This window comes from Lutzomyia longipalpis, chromosome 1 (genome assembly GCF_024334085.1).
Source record: "Lutzomyia longipalpis isolate SR_M1_2022 chromosome 1, ASM2433408v1".
Taxonomy (NCBI): Eukaryota; Metazoa; Arthropoda; class Insecta; order Diptera; family Psychodidae; genus Lutzomyia; species Lutzomyia longipalpis.
In genome coordinates, this window is record NC_074707.1 from 18817286 (window position 1) to 18837417 (window position 20132).

Genomic DNA, 20132 nt, shown 5'->3' on the forward strand with positions numbered 1-20132 from the left:
AAAAATATTCTCTCACAGTGCTGTCGTGTGGGACAGGCCTTTCAAGCAGAGAGGTAGTTTTAAAATCAATCAAAGCCATTGCGCGATGGTGTTCTTCTTTTCTCCCAACCCCCATAAATGGCAATACCTTGTGTCTTCCGCGCGCGCGTGTGTCTTTGACCCCTGGCGAATGTGAGTGCCTTATTAAATTACAATGGACAAGTCAATAGAGAAAACTCACATATACGTAGCCTCCGTCCCAAGTCACATTCATCTCTATCTCGGGCTCAGAAAGCTCAAGCATGAAGAAGACATGCCGAGAGAGAGAATGGAATAATGGACGGTAAATAAAGTATTTAGATGGTGGTTAAAGAATCACATTTCGATGACGTCGCAATTTGTGGTATAACCGGAAGCCACGTGCAAGGGAATTTCCTACACCTCTTCCTCCTCCTCTTTCTTCACTTATTAATCCATTGACATTCCCTATTGAACCCCTCACTGTGTGCTGATAAAGTGATTCCCCTCACGGCTTATGATTAAATTCCCCATACATATCACCTTGCAATTAGCCCAAAAAAAGTATCTCTCTCTCAAAGAAGCCATAAAAAGGCAACCTTTTATGTTATATGGGGATTTCTTTTTACCAGTACATCGCTAATACTGTTAAAAAAATAGAAAAAAGAAATAGAAAAACATTTTCATGAGGATTTCGAATGGATTTTTAGAGAATTTCACGGATTCACTAAAATATTGTATCATAGGTGATTATTGCAGAAAAACAATTAAAAAACATTTTCTCCTCATTTGAAACCTCACGGTGCTCACGGCATGGGAGCTGTAAACTAACCAGCAGCGATTAAGGTGCTACGATGCCCAAAGTATTGGTACCGCGCCGAAGAGGATGGCAGGAGGCAAGAGGAAGGCCATTAATTTACTTCTCTATGGTCTAAAACTTTCGAAATGATGTGGTCACTTAAGAGCTCTTTTCTATTGACGCAACTTTTATTATCAACAATCAGCCACAAAGGTAGGTATCACATACATATACCTATACTAGAAAATCATTGGACGCATATGCAGAAAAATTTTCACACTCCCAACGTACCACAAAATTATTATTATAGGATAAAATGTCTTGAGGAGAGAAAATCATTTTAGCTTATTTGATGTTCTTTTTTATCGTTATGTGCTCGTAGACCCAATCTAGCAAGGTGAAGGAATAATGTAATTGACTGAGCTTTGTTTTAGGTAGTTAGGATCTATAGATCCGAAACGGGTGATAGAAGTTTATTAATTAATAAGATTTGAGATTGAGTGATGTTAAATCATCTTGTGTGAGAGAAATGTTTGAAATTGCAATGTTTTATAAGCATATTCCGTGTATTGAGAGCTTGGAATCAGTCTTACATCAGTCGCCTAAGAATAGCTAAATTTTAAATTAATAAATAAATCAATCATAATTAATTTATTACGCCCGGAAATATCCATAAAAAAACTTTATTTCTTTTAATAAATTAGTCATATTGCGCATTAATTTTTATGTAACCGAAAGTTTCGAGTTCGAATCTCGCAAATGAATTGTTTTTTTTTGCAAAAAATCTGCAAATCCAAAGAAGCTAAAATGAAAGAGATTGAACAATAATTGAAATAGAGCTTTAATCTTTCTTGTCTGCGTTTATCGTGTACTCGGCAAAGTTAAATTACCTTTGTCATCGACTTTTTATTACCTTATTGGCATACCATGAGGCAAACCATGTGTGATTATTTGAAAATGGGCAAATGAATAATAAACTGAACACTTTTAGTGGAGAAGACATTCCTGAAATATCTTAAATTTCTCTTTCTCCCCTTTGTGCGCCCCCCGGTGCTCCTCAAATACAAAGCTTAAGGCAAAAATGATCAATGAGTGAAATAGGAAAAATCCAAGTCACACCCATTGATGGAATGATCGCTTTTAGTGTTTGTCCCCGCACATACTATTTACCTTTTCTTTTGCCATTCCTCGCGTGTGATGATTACAATTTCAATTTTCAACCTCATACCCATCATCAAGATGCAAAGAATAGAAAATCTTTATGTCCATTTTGCGACGATAGATAGTCTTTCTCCCATCAAACAATACCCCCAACATGCCCGTTCATGCCATCGAATTCCACATTGCAATTCACATCAATACACAATATTTCACGGAAATATTAACAGCATGATTGAGAGAGTGAGAGACCATACTGGCTCCATCTTGAATAAATCGTAAGGAGATTGCATAGTCACACTTCAATCATATATGCTTATGATGTCGTTTCCCCCCTCCTCCTCCCGCCACAACGACCTATTGTGTGTGTTTGTGCCGAAGAAATGCCAATCACTGTAATTTCATGATTTAATCCTCCCATCGCGCAAGAGAGCTTTTAATATACAACAGTCAATTTTTCATGGTCAAGGAAAAATGTCTTTTCCACTGCATAATCTTTTTATAATTCCATTCACACTCTGTGTGCAAAATAATAGGTCCATATAATGGACAGTGTGACACACAGAGAGATTATTAAATGCAATTCTTCACTTATGGGTGTCTCCTCTCGTGTGAAATTACGCAATATATACATACCTACATAGTACATTCCAAATATATACAATATTACCCATTCTTCTTGCTCACACCACACAAATAGGCATTAACAGACATTTTGTATGGCACAGTATGTGCCATTCATACACCCAACCATAGGGGGTACAAGAAGTTAATTTAAGAGATCTTCAGGTGAGCTTTGAGATTTTAATTTAATTTTTTTTTAAATCTCATTCTCGTGTACAAAAGGATCCTTAATTGTCTAAATTAAAATGTATATTAACTATGAGAATTTTCCTTTTGAGCTCATAAGAAAGAAAAGTCGGTACTGGAGACACTAACTGTACATTAGAACAAAATATATGCATTAAGAATGTTGCACACTGCATTAAATGAAAGAGTGACGGAGATTTTTCAATTGAATGTAATTCGCGACATTGTCATTTTCTGTATATATTAATATTGGTACACCCATTGTGATTTTAATGCTGATTCTTCACATTCTGCTCCACATATATAATTTCTCTGACACTGACAAAGAATAGGTGAGACCTTCTTGGAGAACCTGTGATAACTGTGTGCATGAGACATTGAATTCCCATGTTTAGTGAGCATTAAAATACATATACAAAAAATTTTATGCACCACATTTTGCAAAAGAACTTCCTGGCAGTGTCTTTGCAATCGCATAAAACATGCAAATTGCTTGCTAATTGGCAATTTCGCAAAGAATCAACCGCGCTAAATTATTCTAATCATTTTCTTTGGAAATAAAATTAACTTAGAACGTTTCTTTTTACTTTAAAACACTTCAAAAAAAAAAAGTTCCAGAAGCTCTTTGGTGGGGAGAATCTTTGTAATTCATGACGCGCGCAAGATGATAAAATTGGCAAAATAAATATTGAATAGCAAACTCGAAGGAGAAACAACATTCATGATTTTTTTCTCCTTTTGGCATTTTAAAGTAGAAAAACTCGATATTTCAAGGTCAATCAAGGTCATGTGTTAAATATCCAAGATTTAATTGAATCTTGATCTTCGCACTATTTAGCTTGAAAGAAAAAAAAAGAAGTCTTTTTAAATAAGGAGCAACAAAAGTGACCCTTTTTGGGGGGCATGAAACACCTCACGTGCGTTGATTAAAATCGAGATCACACCTTCAACAAAAAAAAATCCAGAGCGCATGTCTGAATTGTTTTTGTCGTCGCACACATCCAGCAATGCTCTCAATAAAAGTCAAAAGCCACCAGCCGAATCTGCGCGAGGGATCGAGAGGTGCAAATCACGTTCCTAAAACGTCCTCACGATTTTTCATTTAACACTTTTTACAATCTCTGCCTGCCCATATTATGTACAAATTTGGGGGGATGTGAAGGAGCTTTGTAGTGAAGAAAAGAAATAAATAAAATAATCCCCTTTGTACACGATAAATTGGGAGGATGGCAAAAAGAAGAATCATTAATTTCGTGTACATACATAGTTTTGAGTGAGATCTATTAGTGCCTTAATTAATTTGTTACATAAGCCGTGCGCATACACACACTTTTTTTCTTCATTTCCCCCCCTGACTGGCGTGCACTCCGCAAAGGTACACACATGTCAAGGTTTCCGATGTAAATCACAAAATAACAAGTGTTTGAAGATAGTGAGAAATTACTCATTAGATGAATATAATTAACGGGAGTGGGTGGGAGGTATATATGCGAGGCAGGTAGAAGTGGCAACAAAAGAGTTAATTGAAAAGCTTATGCGTGATATGATGATGAAGAAAAATCATCTTTACTCAGCAAAAGAGCTTTTATGCATTGAGATTAAAAGTGAATGATTTAATGTTTGAATAAAAAGGTACTTTATGGGATATTATGTTTTCAAAAGTGAATTCTTGGCCCCATTTTGTGGAAATTGACTTTGAGGAAAAAATTACTGAATTCATTGGAAAAATTGTGTGTGGAAGAATAAATCACTTTCAAGGTATTAACTTTATATTCACGTGCTCTTTTGATCTCTCTGAGAGATTCCAAAAAATGATTTAAACACGTGATATCGTTTAAATCAATTTCATTTAATTTTATATACCTTATGCTTGTGGTACGTTATACATAGGCAGGACATTTCAGGAAGTGCTTCAAGTGTTAAATCGCTTAATTCTCTAAAGTTTGCATCAAATACTACTCAAAGTTGCAACACTATATTACTATAGTTATATATTACCGCCTCAATGTAATCAATGATCTCAACGATAAAATCATATCATAGCGAAAGGTAAAGAGTGGAAAAATGAAATTTATTGACGCGATAATCCATATGTTTGTATTTTCAATTTATACAATACCAAATTACAATTTATGGAATCAAATAAGCCATAATCTTTCTCTTTCAGCACAACTCATGCCAATTGCTTCCATTTTCACGGGAAATCACATCTCAAAATCTTTTTTTTTGCCACCTATCTCTGTGGGAGAAAGAGAAAGATTGGCATAGAGGTTGAACAAGGCGTAAAAAAACATCGCATAGATTTTACATGCAAAAATTCACACAAAAAAGCCATTCACTCGAAATGGACGTTAATCTTGTGCGCTCTAATGCGATTGCAGAGTGAATTGAGAAGTATCACACTTATTGGCGGCCAGTAGCACACATTTCCTCATCATTTGCAATATTATGTACATGCATACATATATGTATCTTATATATATTCAATGGAGAGCTCTTGCGATTCAACTCTTGATCACATTCCATCACACAGGTTGGGTATACATGAACCCACCTGGGAGAGAGAGAAAGAAAGATAGAACACATGTGGACGTCGAGGAGGTGAAAAAGAGATTAAAACAAGTGCGTGAAAGTCGTCGATTGGATGTACATAATATTTTTGCCTTTTTCAACCCAACTCATTTCCTCATTGCTCAAATGAACACACTCTTCTCCTCACCATCCCAAACTGCCCACCATCATCAACACCATATAGCAAAGTCCATTTGTAAAATATAAACAACAAAATATCACACACAAAAATGCTGTTGAACCGTAATTATTCATGATTCTTTGCTCGTTGAAACTCCATTTGACTTCCAAGAAATCAAAATCTTGATGGTTTTTGCTTATTCATATATTATTTCCATTGACTAGAAAAACTGGGGATTGAATTTAATAAATGATTTCTTTGGGAATTGATTAAAAATTTGCGAAATTCCTGACAAGGAGAGGAATATCCTTGCTCTAGAAATTAGTGTAATGAATCAATTAATTCATGAAATAATTAACGAAACAATTAAAAATTTTGAAGTATTCTTACAATAAAATCAATAAGCGAGCTAACAAATCTCAGTCAAGCCAAGAAGATCTGTCTTGACCTCCTGCGCTGAATGGTTGTATGATAGGCATGAAACCAAAAAGTAGAAGAAAAAGCTCTCTCTCTCTCTCAATGCAATTCTTATTTTATAAAACATTTCATAATGAAGGAGTGATGAGAGTTCCTCCCTGAACTTGCTGAAATGGATGTTTATTTCAATTTCAAATTGTGAAATTATCATCCATTATATTAGATTATTATATTTGATTTAACCGACAAAAAAATTCATAACTCATTCCGCACACACATATTTGATTACATAAGATTAATGTGCACACTGTGCGCGCGTCTTGAATGGATGCCATGAGATTGCGCACAAAAAAGCAACTGAAATTCTTTTCATCAATAATAATTCCATCAAAGTACCAAACTTATATATACCTACATAGCCAAAATGAAAGACTTTTTTTTTATATATATTTCTCCTTTCAGTTGATCTCACACAAAATGGGTGCTATGTGCGATGTGGAGGGACATTGGAGTAAGAGAAGAGAAAAAAATCTCTCCTCTATAAGAAGATTTCTGCTGGTTTTTCTTCGCAGCATATATATAAAAATGTACATAATTCCATACTACTCTACGTTATATCAGCAACTGGTAGAACAGGATTTTTCTTCTATTGAATACCTCTTTGGGTTTTGTTGGGAGATCGTGAATAGGAACCCCTCGGCGGTGTCTCACCATCAGCGTCAGCTCTATAAAATATTCTTATACCGCGAAGGTCACATAAAACTGCTACTTATGTGCACTGCAGAAAAAGAACAGTGCGCGTGATATTTCACTCCAATGGATATGGAAAACACCATGTAGATCTTAGCCGCATACACTACAAGAAAATTGTCTCAATGAACTTTTTGGTGTCCTACAAAATCACACACATACGCGGAGAGTTCAAATTGATTGTCGATCGGTCCCTTTCAAATTTTATAATGTACTACATAAATACAAAACCTCAGTAATACAAAATTCAAGACATTCTCCTCAAAGTCGCGGTGAGTTGTGGGGAATTTCAGCAACAACTTGCTTTTTGCTTAAGAATATTTTGTTCTACTTTACCCAATTATTTCAATATTTTCGTTTTTATTCACTTCAATTATACACCATATCGTTGGGCACTTTCCAAGTGTGGGTCACAACAGCTGAAACGACCATTTTTAGGACCTGAAAGTATGTAATGTTTGTTTCTCTTTTCATTTTAGAACTAACCACGTGGTTCATTAATTGTAAATTCTTTTAGTTATAAGACAAAATAGTTAGGCCTATAAAGTCTCTTATCTCTTTGAGACAGCAGAATTCTTATTAAAAAATCAGCAATTTCAACAATTTATTCATTTAATTGTTTTCCTAGCTATTCTACTCTTACCTAAGTACCTATATTATCTAGCTAAACTTATGCTAGACTTTATAAAAATTCTAGGCATTTCAATTTCAACGACCTAGACAACATTAGATTGCCTTCTTTTGGCGCTGTGAGAGAAAGAAATTAAACGATCCACAAGCTTGAATTATATAGCGATTGACGATGCAATTAAGCATATATTGCATAACATTTCACTTCACTCCGAAAAAAATAAAACAACATAGAGCCAACACAAACACGCACACACATCATAATTGTGAAACAATTGGATGAAATAGTATAGCAAGTGTTATAATGATGAAAGAAGCTCATGGATTTTTTCCCCGCCACAAGTGTCTGTGAGCCTCTTGAGAAGCTTTTTCATACTTTGCGCATATGTAGCTACGAAAGAAGATCATCTTGTGAGTAATTTGTCGAGTTTGTTCACACACAGAGCTATTACTGCAGCAACATGGTGTTTTTAGCTACATATGCTACAATTTTAAAGACCTCTTTCTTCTGCGAAATCCTTTCACATTTTTTCGAGGTGACAAATTGCACACGAAAAGATATTAGGCACTATTTTTCTTTCAACCCGAGAAAAATATAACATGTACTTGCTTTATAATAGGTGGGCACGCAATGATCTGAAAGAGAGAGAGATGAAAAAGAATGATCTGCAACGGGAGGAAATGACAAGTCAGGCTGAAACGATGCGATCAATAGGATGATCGCGTGAAAAGCTCCAGCTTTGCCAGATGATCGTGAGAGAGTGAAAGAGAGATATTGTGGAATTTTCCCTTCTTTCGGTCTTCATTTTCACAATCATCCACCGTATCGTGCAATCCATTCTGGCAACACCGCCAATCCGACTGGTGGTGAAAGAGGATCACCATGACAAAGAAATGGGTTAGTCCACACCTCAAAATTACCGAGATTTTTCTGCACAAAACATACGCGAGAACCTTCTGTAGCATTTCCCATGCTCTAACATTGATTGACTTTATTTTTTTTAGTTGTATCAATGGCCCCTCCTTCTGTGCAATTTGGTTTATATGGGGAAAATCAAAATCAATTCTTCTGTCCCAGAAAATTACAAATTACCGCATACATTGACGAATTTTCTGCTTAGTTTTTTTTGTATCTGCACTTGTTCGGTCATGCATTGAAAATTTAGAAAAGAATGCTTGAAAATGACGCGAAGGAGAGTAAATATATCATAATATTAAATCTCACTGTGAGATGATTTTTTATTGTGTGGAAAAATGTTGTACATTCACACCGCAATGTGTTAATACAGTGTGTACCACAATGACCACAGTCACACAGCGTTAGAAAATTGCATAGAAAAGTTTTTTTTTTGGAAAATCAATGTTAACTCTTTTTATTTTTTTAAAGGAATTTTTGTTAAATAAAATGATGATTTGTAGTAAGACCAGGCGCCTCCATTCAAGCACCTGATTCTTTGAACCTCGATGGAGACGCCTGGTAAAATTTATATTATTGATTTTACTAATTATTCAGTAATGTGTTATACATAATGGGGCTTATATTTCAATTAAACTTTCATTTAGTAACTACCAGGCGTTTTCATAGTCTTTAACAGAAGTCCAAATATTCACTCTCATGAAACAGACTGTTGAAAAAAAAAAAAAAACAATTTACAAAAAGAAAAAGTCTAGCAGAATATGGAGACAGAAAAAAGAAAAAAAAACTAATATTATACCAATACGATTAGAAAGTTATTATGTATCCAATATTTCTAACATGAAATTTGCTATCTTGTCAATTTCGCGATATTTTTTTCTACTCTTCTTAAATATGCCAAAAAACTCAATAATAAACACGGAAAACGAGAAATACAAGTTATATGCTTTTGTGACTTCAAATATCAAAACATCACGATTAAGAATAGAAAAAGAACTTGCTTGTTGCACAAGAAATTTATTAAGAAAGACAGTTACGTCTTGAATTTTAGTGGTAAATCAACGCAGAGTACTTCCACCTAATACATGAATGAGACGCTTTTCTTGACCTTTTAAATAAAACAAAATCATATGCCGATAGTGAGTCAATTTACACAGATACGATAATGATGAAAATATGCCAAAAAACTCAATAATAAACACGGAAAACGAGAAATACAAGTTATATGCTTTTGTGACTTCAAATATCAAAACATCACGATTAAGAATAGAAAAAGAACTTGCTTGTTGCACAAGAAATTTATTAAGAAAGACAGTTACGTCTTGAATTTTTTTATACAATCAAAAGAAATCTAAAGGAATTTGAGTTGAAAGGACAAACATCCCGATCATTACATTAAATTTCTTTCGTAATTAATCAGAATATCACGAGGTAGAAAAGTAGAAAAAGAAGACGAGAAAGAGAGAGAAAAAAAGCAATGTTTTCCAAATTGAATATATTATTATACAAATGAATGAATTGAGGACAAGACTGAACGATCAAAATAAAATATTGTGGGTAAAATAAAAATTATACTTCTAATTTCTCTCTTTCTCTATCTTCACCCCCCTTTCTTCGCTCTTTCTGCCTTCTTTTAGTTCAAGCTCGAGAGACATTGAAAATCACGCGCTAATTATGTGTTGTGGAAGATTTTAGCTGTAGGAGAGGGTTCTATTGCAATTTATGCTTCGTATTCCGTTTAATAGTTAAATACCGATAAATATGATTAATCAGTTCATTAAATGTCGGTCAAACGGTGACGTTCACCCAGTGGCAAATTACATACATTTTCTTGTACACACAACAATAATTCGCTTCTCTCTCAATGTTCCTTTATTACTCGCTACAGCTGTTTTTCCATCTCTTCTCTCTCTCTACCTTTTCATTTAATAACAAAAAAATACTTTGCAAAGGGGACGGTCTCGCGAAGAAGATCACGCAGTTATACCGAAAAAATTGTCATCATTCATACCGTTCATGCATGATGTGTAAGTTGAAAAACGGTCAAAGTACGTGCATGCAGAAAAGGTAAAGAAGAAGGAATGAAAAAAAAGAAGATTTAGATATGAATGACCATACACAGAAAATAAAAGTTCGTAGCATTGTTCGTCAAATTTCTTGAAAGGTTCGTAACTCCAATGCTTTTACATAGGAAAATTCACCTCCAGGTTCGTAAAATGGGGTTAACCTCCCTGGGAGTGAGACCCCATTATACGAACCTGTAGGTGAATTTTCCCATATAAAAGCATTGGAGTTACGAACCTTTCACGAAATTTGACGAACAATGCTACGAACTTTTATTTTCTGTGTAATTGCAATTGTAAGGTCTTCTCTTCTTCAAGCAATTCTTCTTTTTGGATTTTCCTCTTCTTTGGCCGGTAAATGCTTGGGTGGGAGAAAGAAATTATTTGTAAAAGAGGAAAGGTAACGGTTGACAAGAGAGCCTGTCACTTATTAGATACTTTCACTTGAATGAAAACTCAAATATCCACCTTTCATTAATTTCTTATATGTGCAGGTAATAGTAAACCTCACATGTACTCTGGAGAAGCAAAATAGCCACGGTATGTGGCCAGACTCTTTTCCCACATGTACAACATGGTGTGCCGAAGATCACATAGAGTGGCAAATTGCTTGGAGGAGATGTCCAAGATCATGAAGATCATCGAAATGCACATTACACACAAAAATTCTCTCGTTTTCTTCCAGCATTTGTGGACGTGGCGTGAACATTCATTGACCTTCACAAGGACAATCCATAGCATTTTCTCTTCCTCCTCATTCATTCCACAACATCTCTTCTCCCGCGTGTGATCGTACGCTCCAGGGAGAGAACTGCGCCTGATTATTTAAGATGGTAAGTACCGGCTGCATATTTAATATTTATTTTTCTCAAATCTTTATATAATTTGCAAAGAAAATTTAAATTAAAAAACTTAAAACTTTGAAGGCAATTAAAGATAATTTTAGCTTCAAATTGCTCGATCATACTGCAAGAAACTTCATAAGATCTTGCAGCCGCTCTGCGCCTCGAAAATTCAAAACAGCACAAACCTCCAGCATATTTATGTGAAAATTCTCGAATGGAGATACAATTCATAATAAATGCTGGAACGGTGGATGGCAGAGAGCCCAAGACATCCAATTGCACACGAAAAAAGAACTCCAAAAGGCACGTTCGTAGGTCTAGAAAGCCGTTTATCTTCCCACTTTATCATGCATAAATGTAAGCAATATTCTTCTTCTTCTGCGGTGAAGAGCCTTCCCCCATCCCCTTTGCGCCCCACCTTCCTCCCTCCGCGCCATGAACCTTTTGACCATTGAGCCCCACATATGTGATTTTGATGGCTCACAGGGATTCCCCCCTGTGTGCACCTGTCTCCCACTCTCAGGTGCAATTTTCTGATTTTCTTCTCGGATAATGGCCCCATAAACAGTTCACTTTTATTGCAAACCACCACTCTTTTGCCATTCTTCTCCATCCTTGCACACGGCTCGTTTTTTTTAAGCACATCTTTTTATTTTCTACAAATCTCACTTCTTTTTTGCACAAATTAACCATCAACGTCTCATGAGAGTGTCATTCCAAACTCTTTTGCAATTGTCATTTAGGATGGAAAAAAAGCAAAACGTCTCTTTTAGCGTCTTAAATAAACAATGTGGAAGAGATTGAAAGGGAGAAGAATAAAAAAGAGATTTTACATATAGGAGAGGATGTTGTTTCAATTATCCATTGAAAAATTGTGTGTCCCTCTCTTCACACCAATTTTTCTTGCAATTGTTAAAGAAATTCACTTTCAATTGTTGAATTTGCAACAGTTTGGAGAAGAAGAAAAACTACGATCACAGTGCGGTAAGATTCAGTTAAGATTTTGCAATGCAATTGATTGTCAATTCGATAAATAAATGAATGGGGAAAAGAGTTTTGATAAAGGTAAGAATTAAAATTGTAAAGATTGAGATTTATAATTTAATAAATAAAAATCTTAGAATTAATAACTCTCAACTGATAAATTGATGACTTATGTGGCACAATGGTTAGAGATCATAGCTTTCAGCAAAAACGTCCCAGGTTCAAATCCCAGCTTTCACACTTCAAAATTAATTTTTATTGCTAAGCAAGAAAATCTGTTATCTTGCTAATACTTCTAGTAGGTATTCTAAGAATTTACCGTAAAAAATGAAATTATATCGATTCAATTTAGAGATTAACTTTAGTTTTCTAATCAAGAAAAAATTGAACATTAAATCATGCGGTTAAAAATGATTAATTAAAGATAACAAAGAAATGAAAGATCTTCGCATATTTCTCGGTCATGAACAAGATCAGGTATTTCTCAGAAAAATTGCAAATCTCTTCAGGAATCTGAGACATTTAAAATGGATTTTAATTTTCAAGATAATGCAGAACACGAAATAATTTATCTAGATATCCCAACGTACCCTGTCCATACTCTACTATGTACCTGAACATGTTGCATTTTTGTGTGTCTCTCTAATTTATAAGAATAGAGTTATGTTGGTGGGTCGATGGGGGAATCTCTTGTGCTGAACGCAACTTTGGCGACTGATGAGTAATTTTATATTTACCACGAACTCTTTGGAGCCTCATCGAATACAACAAGACACTTTTAATTGGATGAGAACACCATTGTCTGGCATTCTTCTCCTGGAGGTTGTGCTGCCAGAGTATATCTTTAGGTGGAGGAATACTGTGCGCGCCAACGTGCAATCCCACCTCGAAATTCCAGTTGTTTGACGTTCTCCAGAAATTCAACACTTTTGAACTTTTCACTGCACTCTCGCGCAAAGTTTTTGCACCACCACAAAATGGTCTCGTGATTTGTTATGAGGAAGCATTCCAACATGATTATTTTTCTTGCAGGCACCAATCTCGCGCCACTCTCGCATTACTTCTACTTATATTTTACTATTTTATGTATTTCCTTTTTGAATCACTCTTGTACAAATTACCATGGACGTGGCAATGCAAGGGAAATGCTAAGATTTGGCGCCTTGTCTCACGGCAGATCAGTGGCCCAGAGAGATGGTGGTAGCTGCTGAGCAAGAATCATTGTCATTCACATCTTTGCAAGAATTGAAAGAGGATGTCTTCCACTTATTATTGGAGACTATGTAGTCTAGTATTAAGACGAGAAATTATGCGAAGCTCGCTCATCTCCTGAGCAATTATCCCATCCTCAACTTCTTGTCCATCAGCACTTTTTTCCCACACCCAGATGGACCTGCCCCGTTGTTCACTGCACCTGATCCACCTTCCCCCATTTGCTAGAGTGTCTTATAATTTTAACATTGCTCGCTGCTCTCCCCCTACCTGTGCTGCTTTATCTTTTTGTTTTGTCTTCATGAGCCAGAGATTGAGTTAATTGAAGTTGCGGGGAAGTCGACATGAAGTGATTTTGTAATTCCAACATCCCATGGGCAGTGCAGAAAATTCAAGCGCCACTTCTTGGTGGATGCGGGAACAAGTGCACCAAGTGCAGAGAATTGAGTACTCTTAGCTATTTATCGACATCTCCACACCAACATGCAGGGATTATTTGCATTTTTGCAATGTGACTTTGAGGTGTATTTGTGGGAGATTTGCTATTTGTTGCACATGTTCTTTTTTTTGCCTCCTCGTATTTATTGCAATACACTCGTGCCTTGGCATAAGATAGTCTAGGATGTACTGCTCTCGCGTATTGAAAATAATGAGTGTGAAGAGTATATCCTAAACTATCTTATGCCAAGGCACGACTGTATACAAACTTGCTTGCCCGATGGTAGACCAAAGAAGCACGGTGGAGACGGTTTTACATTGGGGGATTGTGCAAAAATTAAACCCACGCTTCTCTGACCACTCTTGTTCACCTCCTTGTCCTCCACCTGGAACAGGCCCTACCCGCAAACATTTGCCAATTTAGGCAGGACGGCATTTTTCCCCCTCATACATATTTTCCATTGCTATAACTATTTTTTTCCACACATTCATTTATTCGACCTTCCATTTGACTCTTTTTCCCTACGACAAGTTTTTCCGCCACTCTCTAACTCGCGGAGATTACATTTAGATTTATGATCATTCTCTTTCCCTCGGACTTTTTGCGCGACCATTGTGTCTACGTCGAATGTGGTTATTTTACAACAAACTAACCAACTATATAATGTTGCTTCATATCGATAAAATTTCTGCACTGTTTGACCTTAATTTCAGCTTTGGGATTTCATTTTTGACCAGAGAAAAAGGTCTTTGCGGTGTTTGTTTGCAAAATTCCACGAGGAAGCTACCATCATGAAGAATATTATTTATTAACTTTATGAGGAAATTGCAAGATTTATAATTTTTTTTAGGGAAACCCTCATCAAATTCCTAATGGAGTCCTGATGAAGATCCAAATTGCATAAAGGAATTTATTTAAATTTAAATTTAATCTGTTACACGCGCCATTCCTACAAAAGCCAACGAACGATTAACAAGTTCTTTAATCAGCAGCCTAAAAGAGCCGTTTTTTCTCTGAGACTGGGCGAATAAGAAAGGCATAAAGAAGCAATCTCATGGGAATTCAGATAATTTTCATCTTTGGGGAAAGTCTCTGCGTGAGGGTCATCGCAGAAGCATTAAATGCACTTGATGAGCCGAACCCAAATCTCCCAAAAAAAAGTCAATATCTCCGAAAACCACTCGATTTAGTGCGGTAAATACATTATTTTCTTAATTTTTTTTCAGTTATGCTGCTGCATTCCATCTCGTGTTGAATGCAAGAGAGCGTGTCTCCCTTTAGAGAGATGTCTTTTGCATGATGGGCAATTTAGACAGAGAGAGAGACGATGAAGAAAAAAACGCAACAATTTCTGTGGTGCGCACACCTCAAAAGAAATTCCATACATGAAGATCTTATATACGGACAATTGTCAAGGAGATGCGGTTTTGGGAATTTTCTTTTTCTCCCCTCTCCCCTGCCCCAGACACAACGCGTGTGAAATGCATTGCGGGAGTTTTTTTTTACTTTAAATAAACTCTTATTTACCAACACGACATTGCACAAGCAAAATGAGCAAATCTCTTCAGTATACAAGTGAAAGAAACTACCTTCAGCATCACCTTCTTGTTTTGGTTGACGTTGATGAATGCACACTTCCCCACCTCCTCCCGCGCAAAGGTAAACTTAACTAAAAGCCAAAACGGTGGCATGAGATCAACGTTAGAATGATTGCTGTTTAGTTTTCGTGCGCATGTCTCCAATGTGCAATTTGCAATTTGCAGTGCATTTATTGGTTACATACACAGCACAGTATTATATACCGAAAAAGGCGCACAAGAAATTGCTCCAGGGAGTAGGTAATGGAGCTAAATCCCATAAGACTTTGTCACACAGGTGGAAATTCCACTTGAAACGTTTTGGGGACGCCATTCAATTAGTTGGGTCTTGTTAAATTCATCAGCAATGACATGCAAAGTGGAAGTTATATGCGATGGATCATCTCATACACCTCTCTCTGCAACATTATGACTGGATTGATGACACAAAGTGTATAAATAAAATATTTTCTGGACATTGATAAAAACTTAATGGATGGGAATTAAAGATATGGAATTTCTCTTGCAAGAATATTCTCAATTTTCCCATGAATGGATTGGCGTCCTTTCGTTTTGTTTTAAATTTAAACAGTTTGATGTCGTTAAGTGTTTTGAAAAAAAAAAATCGTTAAACGATCAACAGGCGAAAAGGGACGAAAAGACAACGTCTAATCAAATTTTCAACTGAAAAATAGACCTGATGAAGGGCACAAATACACACGAAACCTCTCAAATAAAACGTAAAAAATTCTCAAATCAATCTCAATCTTCCCAATTTCATTTGCTTCTCTCAAATTGAATTTTATTCAATTCCCAGAAATTATCAACACTTTCTAGGAGCAAAAAAATCCATACAAAAAACATTCTCTTTTCCCCAATTTCTCTTCTCGACACTTCTTAGTGTCGCAAAAACCCCAATTTAACCAAGACAGTGTGTTTTGAGATAAGAAAGTCAGAGTTTATAAAGCAATTTCATTATCTCATTTTCTTATTGTCTTTCTCTGCTATCGCTATTCCAATTTTGCTAGAATTTCTTTCTCACAAAAAATTCTCAAAAAAAAAACTTTTGATCCTTAAATCCTCCTTACCTTAATTCGACAATAAATTAATTAAAGTTCAATGGCCGTTGGATAAAGATAAATTCAGGATGTTTAACAAAGTCAATCATTGCAGGTAAAAGACTTTGGGGTCTGCGAGAGAAATAATATTTTGCCATCATCATTCATTGAGTGCTCTCGGGTATTCCTCCACCTCGTGATCTTTTCCATAAACCTCACATAAAATATTCCACGGTGAGTTTTAAAATGAAAATGAAAGTCTCCGGGTTTGAGTGCTATTGGCATGGAATTTCAATTAATATTTTCCTAACAGAGAAAGGGAATCTACCTGCCCGAGAGTCTTCTCCTTTTTTTTTGCTTAAGAGAAGAAAAGGAAAATCATCTCACAATGTTCTTCTCTGTGCGATGGTGGTGTATAAAAATACCTCCAATTCCACGTTTGTGATTAGATTGTGGGCAATAATGGAAGGTGTTGTTTTGTTCTGTGTGTTATCTCGCAGAAAACTTATCAAATTGCGGCATTTTTCGCTGATTGGCGCACATTGTGGGAGAAGATGCGGAGCTCCGATTATTTGCCATCCATCAATAAATTGGTCTCTTATATGGATTGAATGACGACGGGCCGAAGGGAGGCTTTTATTTAACAATCACTATCGCTTTTTTTATTTCCAGCTATCACTCGTGACCAAAGGAATGTAGAGAACTTTTGATTACTTTAGATGTTTTCATTTCGAAAGGAATCTCTTGTAAATTTTCTTAAAGAAAAATTTATTCAAATCTTCAAGCAACAACAACAACAATACAGAGAGCAACAGGTGTTTGTAGGTAAATAAATTTTCAAATTCAACGATTTTTTGGCAATTCAGTAAGATGCGGGAATGAAGACCAGAAATTGTGGAAGAGACTGCCATAGTCTCCGAGGAGCTGAAGGAATGTAGAAGGTGGCATGACAGAGAGAGACCTTGTAGTGTGATCAGTATGAGAGATGCAAGAAACAGCAGCAAAAGACAGTCCAATGCACCCAGATGTTGGGCATCTAGTGGATGTGGAGCAATTCAGAGAATTTCGTGATTGTGCAAAACTGAAAGGCACGACTTGCAGCTGCCTCGGGGTATTCAGGGAGTCCGCACATCATTTGAAAGGGGGTGCCCCCATGTGGATGCAGGTGGACAGCGGGAAGCGGAAGAAGTGCACAGAGAGAGAGAGAGAGAGAGAGAGAGAAAGAAGTTTTGTGCCAGAAGAGACACCTTAACTGTGCATCGCCCCATAGCCGCAGGCGCTAAACCAGATCACCCAGAGAGCTCTACTTTTGCTCTGCTGGACATGCGGTCTCCTTACATGCCAATGCAATCATCTGGGCACGAGATCTTCCTCCGGGTGGCCGGCTATTTGAACATATTTGCCCATTCCTTGCGGTGAAAATGTCCCCACAAATTGTCCGGGTAATTAACCTGAGAGCGAGGAGGGGCACAAGAGTACAAAAAAATACCTTACGCAATATGCTAATTCCTTAGCGTTAAATGACTTGTAAGTTGGAGAAAATTGTATAACACACCAGGCTCTTTAATAAATCTATAAACTAATTATTTCTCACGCAGTTGAGATAATGAGGTGGAGAGATAGTGTGTGCAAAAGAGGCAAAAAATAGGGGGCACAACTCACATGTCGTTTTGTCGCCTCTGGGAATTCCAATCACTCTGCTTCTTGTGGATGCTGATGATCAATTAAATCCAGTTCCGGTGATGTGTTGCTACACACGGAAATCACGAGGATATTCAGTGGGGACACGGGGGGAGCACTCACACGGGGCAGAGGACACTTATGTTGACCGGAAGAATTCAACTCTCTTCCTCTTTCTACAAAATCTTCCTCACCAAACACACTTCAGAGCACTTCTTGGCCAAGGCACAATCACTATTTTTTTTCGCTTAGACTTCAGGTGCATGGAGAAGAAGTCATTCCATTGCTGGACCCAATCTTGGGTGAACTGGAATGGCTCTGGGATTGCTGGGGAGCAACAAAAAATAAAAGAATTTACGCACAAACACAGACTTGTCGCATTGAATGCCAGCACTCAAATAAAGTCGTTTCAGTTTAAGTTTTCGTTTACTCGCAATCGCTGCCTCCTGGCTACACGAGTCTGATCTGTTAGGAAATCCTATAGGAGTTTGGCTAATTGAACTTGGAACCATCTTATTAGTATGCCTCATTCGGACCTCTATGGCAATTTTCTTTGAATGAAATGTTGTTCTGATCAATTTGGGAAGTTTTAATGTAACAAGAACGACATAAACTCCCTTTTTGCTTGGACATTCCTCGGAGAAAAACTATCTTCAGGTGTTTCAGGTGAGAAATTAATTTATCTTTGAAGATTCTCGCGCTAATTTCCTTTTATTATCGCGTGGGAAGTTAGTTTTTGTATAGAATTTTTACAGAATCATAAAACCTCAATATTACAGAATTTTTATTGTTGGAATTCTATGAGACATGTCGTATGATTATCCAACAAAGTGATTGAGACAAAAAATCTCTTGACAGCTGACTCGTCAAAGAGTTTGTTTTTCCATGTAATATTTTTCCGTGTTTTTATCATCTGCAATTTCGTGTTTTTCCTTTCTTTCTAAGACAGGAATTTAACCAAGATCCTTCCTCAAGATGTCTTCTTCCGAATGGGATGGTTAGTTGAAATCTTCCTCTTTTATTTCAATTGAAAAATCAAAAGGAAAAATCATGACGAAAGCTTGCCAACAATGTTAAAAATTTTATTTTTTTTCTGCGTTCTAGATTTGAGAAAGCTGGCCAGACGACTAGAGAATGATATTGACCTAAAATTAGTGGCTTTTAGCAAGGTGGGTTCTGGTGGGAGTACCTCTTCGAGTCCCGATTCAGCTCCGCTCCTCGGTGAACATATCTTTGACAATCTTTCCCTGGAAATAGAGCAGATGCTTGAGAAAGTGAGTTTTCCTTTCATCATCTAAGTTTCTGGATGGCTTCCTTGGGTTACAGAAGATGTTTATGTGTCTTTCAGCTTTCCAATATTAATGATAAAATGGCAGAATTACCCGGAAGTAGCACCTCCATGATGATTCATACACTTCAGAGGCATCGGGAGATCTTGAATGTAAGATTTGGGATTGCTTGGTGGGATTTGGGACGTTGTGGAAGTTAATTGTGTCATCTGCGGTGTTTCATTGCAGGGCTACCGGCAGGAATTCAGCAAAATCCGGGCGAATCATACAACACGAATTGAACGAGAGGAACTTCTGCGTGGTTCTGGGATTGGCAATTCATCCTCCATTGCTGGTGGGGGACTCAGTAGGCGGGATATGTATCTCAAAGAGAGCTCCCACCTTAATTCCTCCCACAGCCTCATCAATGATCAAATAAGCATTGCAATGGAGACAAAGGAGCACCTCACGTCCCAGCGGCAGTATTTGAAGCGCCTCCAGACGCGCTTCAATGACATTTCCAATCGTTTTCCCCTTATATCGAGGTAATTTGTAATCTCTTCTTTCAGTTTTAATGGGTTTAATTTGCAATTTTATCAAACTAATTGATAATTTCATTGATTTTTCAGCTTAATTCAGCGCATCAATGTGAAGAAACGACGAGATTCTCTAATTCTCGGAGGAGTTATCGCCGTATGCACGTTCCTCCTTATTCTCTATGCATTTCATTAGTGTCCCAGCACCCATATGGATAGAGGATCATGTTTATTTTTGCGTAAAATATCTTTTTATCTATTTCATTTATTTTTGGAATAAAAATCAGTTGCAATTATATTT

General features: G+C 36.7%; 2 protein-coding genes across 2 annotated transcripts in view; one reads left to right on the forward strand and one right to left on the reverse strand.

The window, feature by feature from the left end:
- LOC129795925 (titin) overlaps positions 1-18460 on the reverse strand; it is a 28712-nt gene extending 10252 nt beyond the window's left edge. The window contains exon 1 of the mRNA XM_055837480.1: positions 18010-18460. The gene's annotated coding sequence lies outside the window, so the exon portion shown is untranslated. The remainder of the gene's footprint in view (positions 1-18009) is intronic.
- Positions 18461-18874: 414 nt separating this feature from the next.
- On the forward strand, positions 18875-20129 carry LOC129795992 (Golgi SNAP receptor complex member 1). The gene is made up of 5 exons (XM_055837592.1): positions 18875-19024; positions 19132-19301; positions 19376-19468; positions 19545-19840; positions 19925-20129. The coding sequence occupies exons 1-5, from the start codon at positions 19003-19005 to the stop codon at positions 20025-20027; spliced, it is 684 nt and encodes a 227-aa protein (XP_055693567.1). The 5' UTR covers positions 18875-19002; the 3' UTR covers positions 20028-20129.
- Positions 20130-20132: the final 3 nt, after the last annotated feature.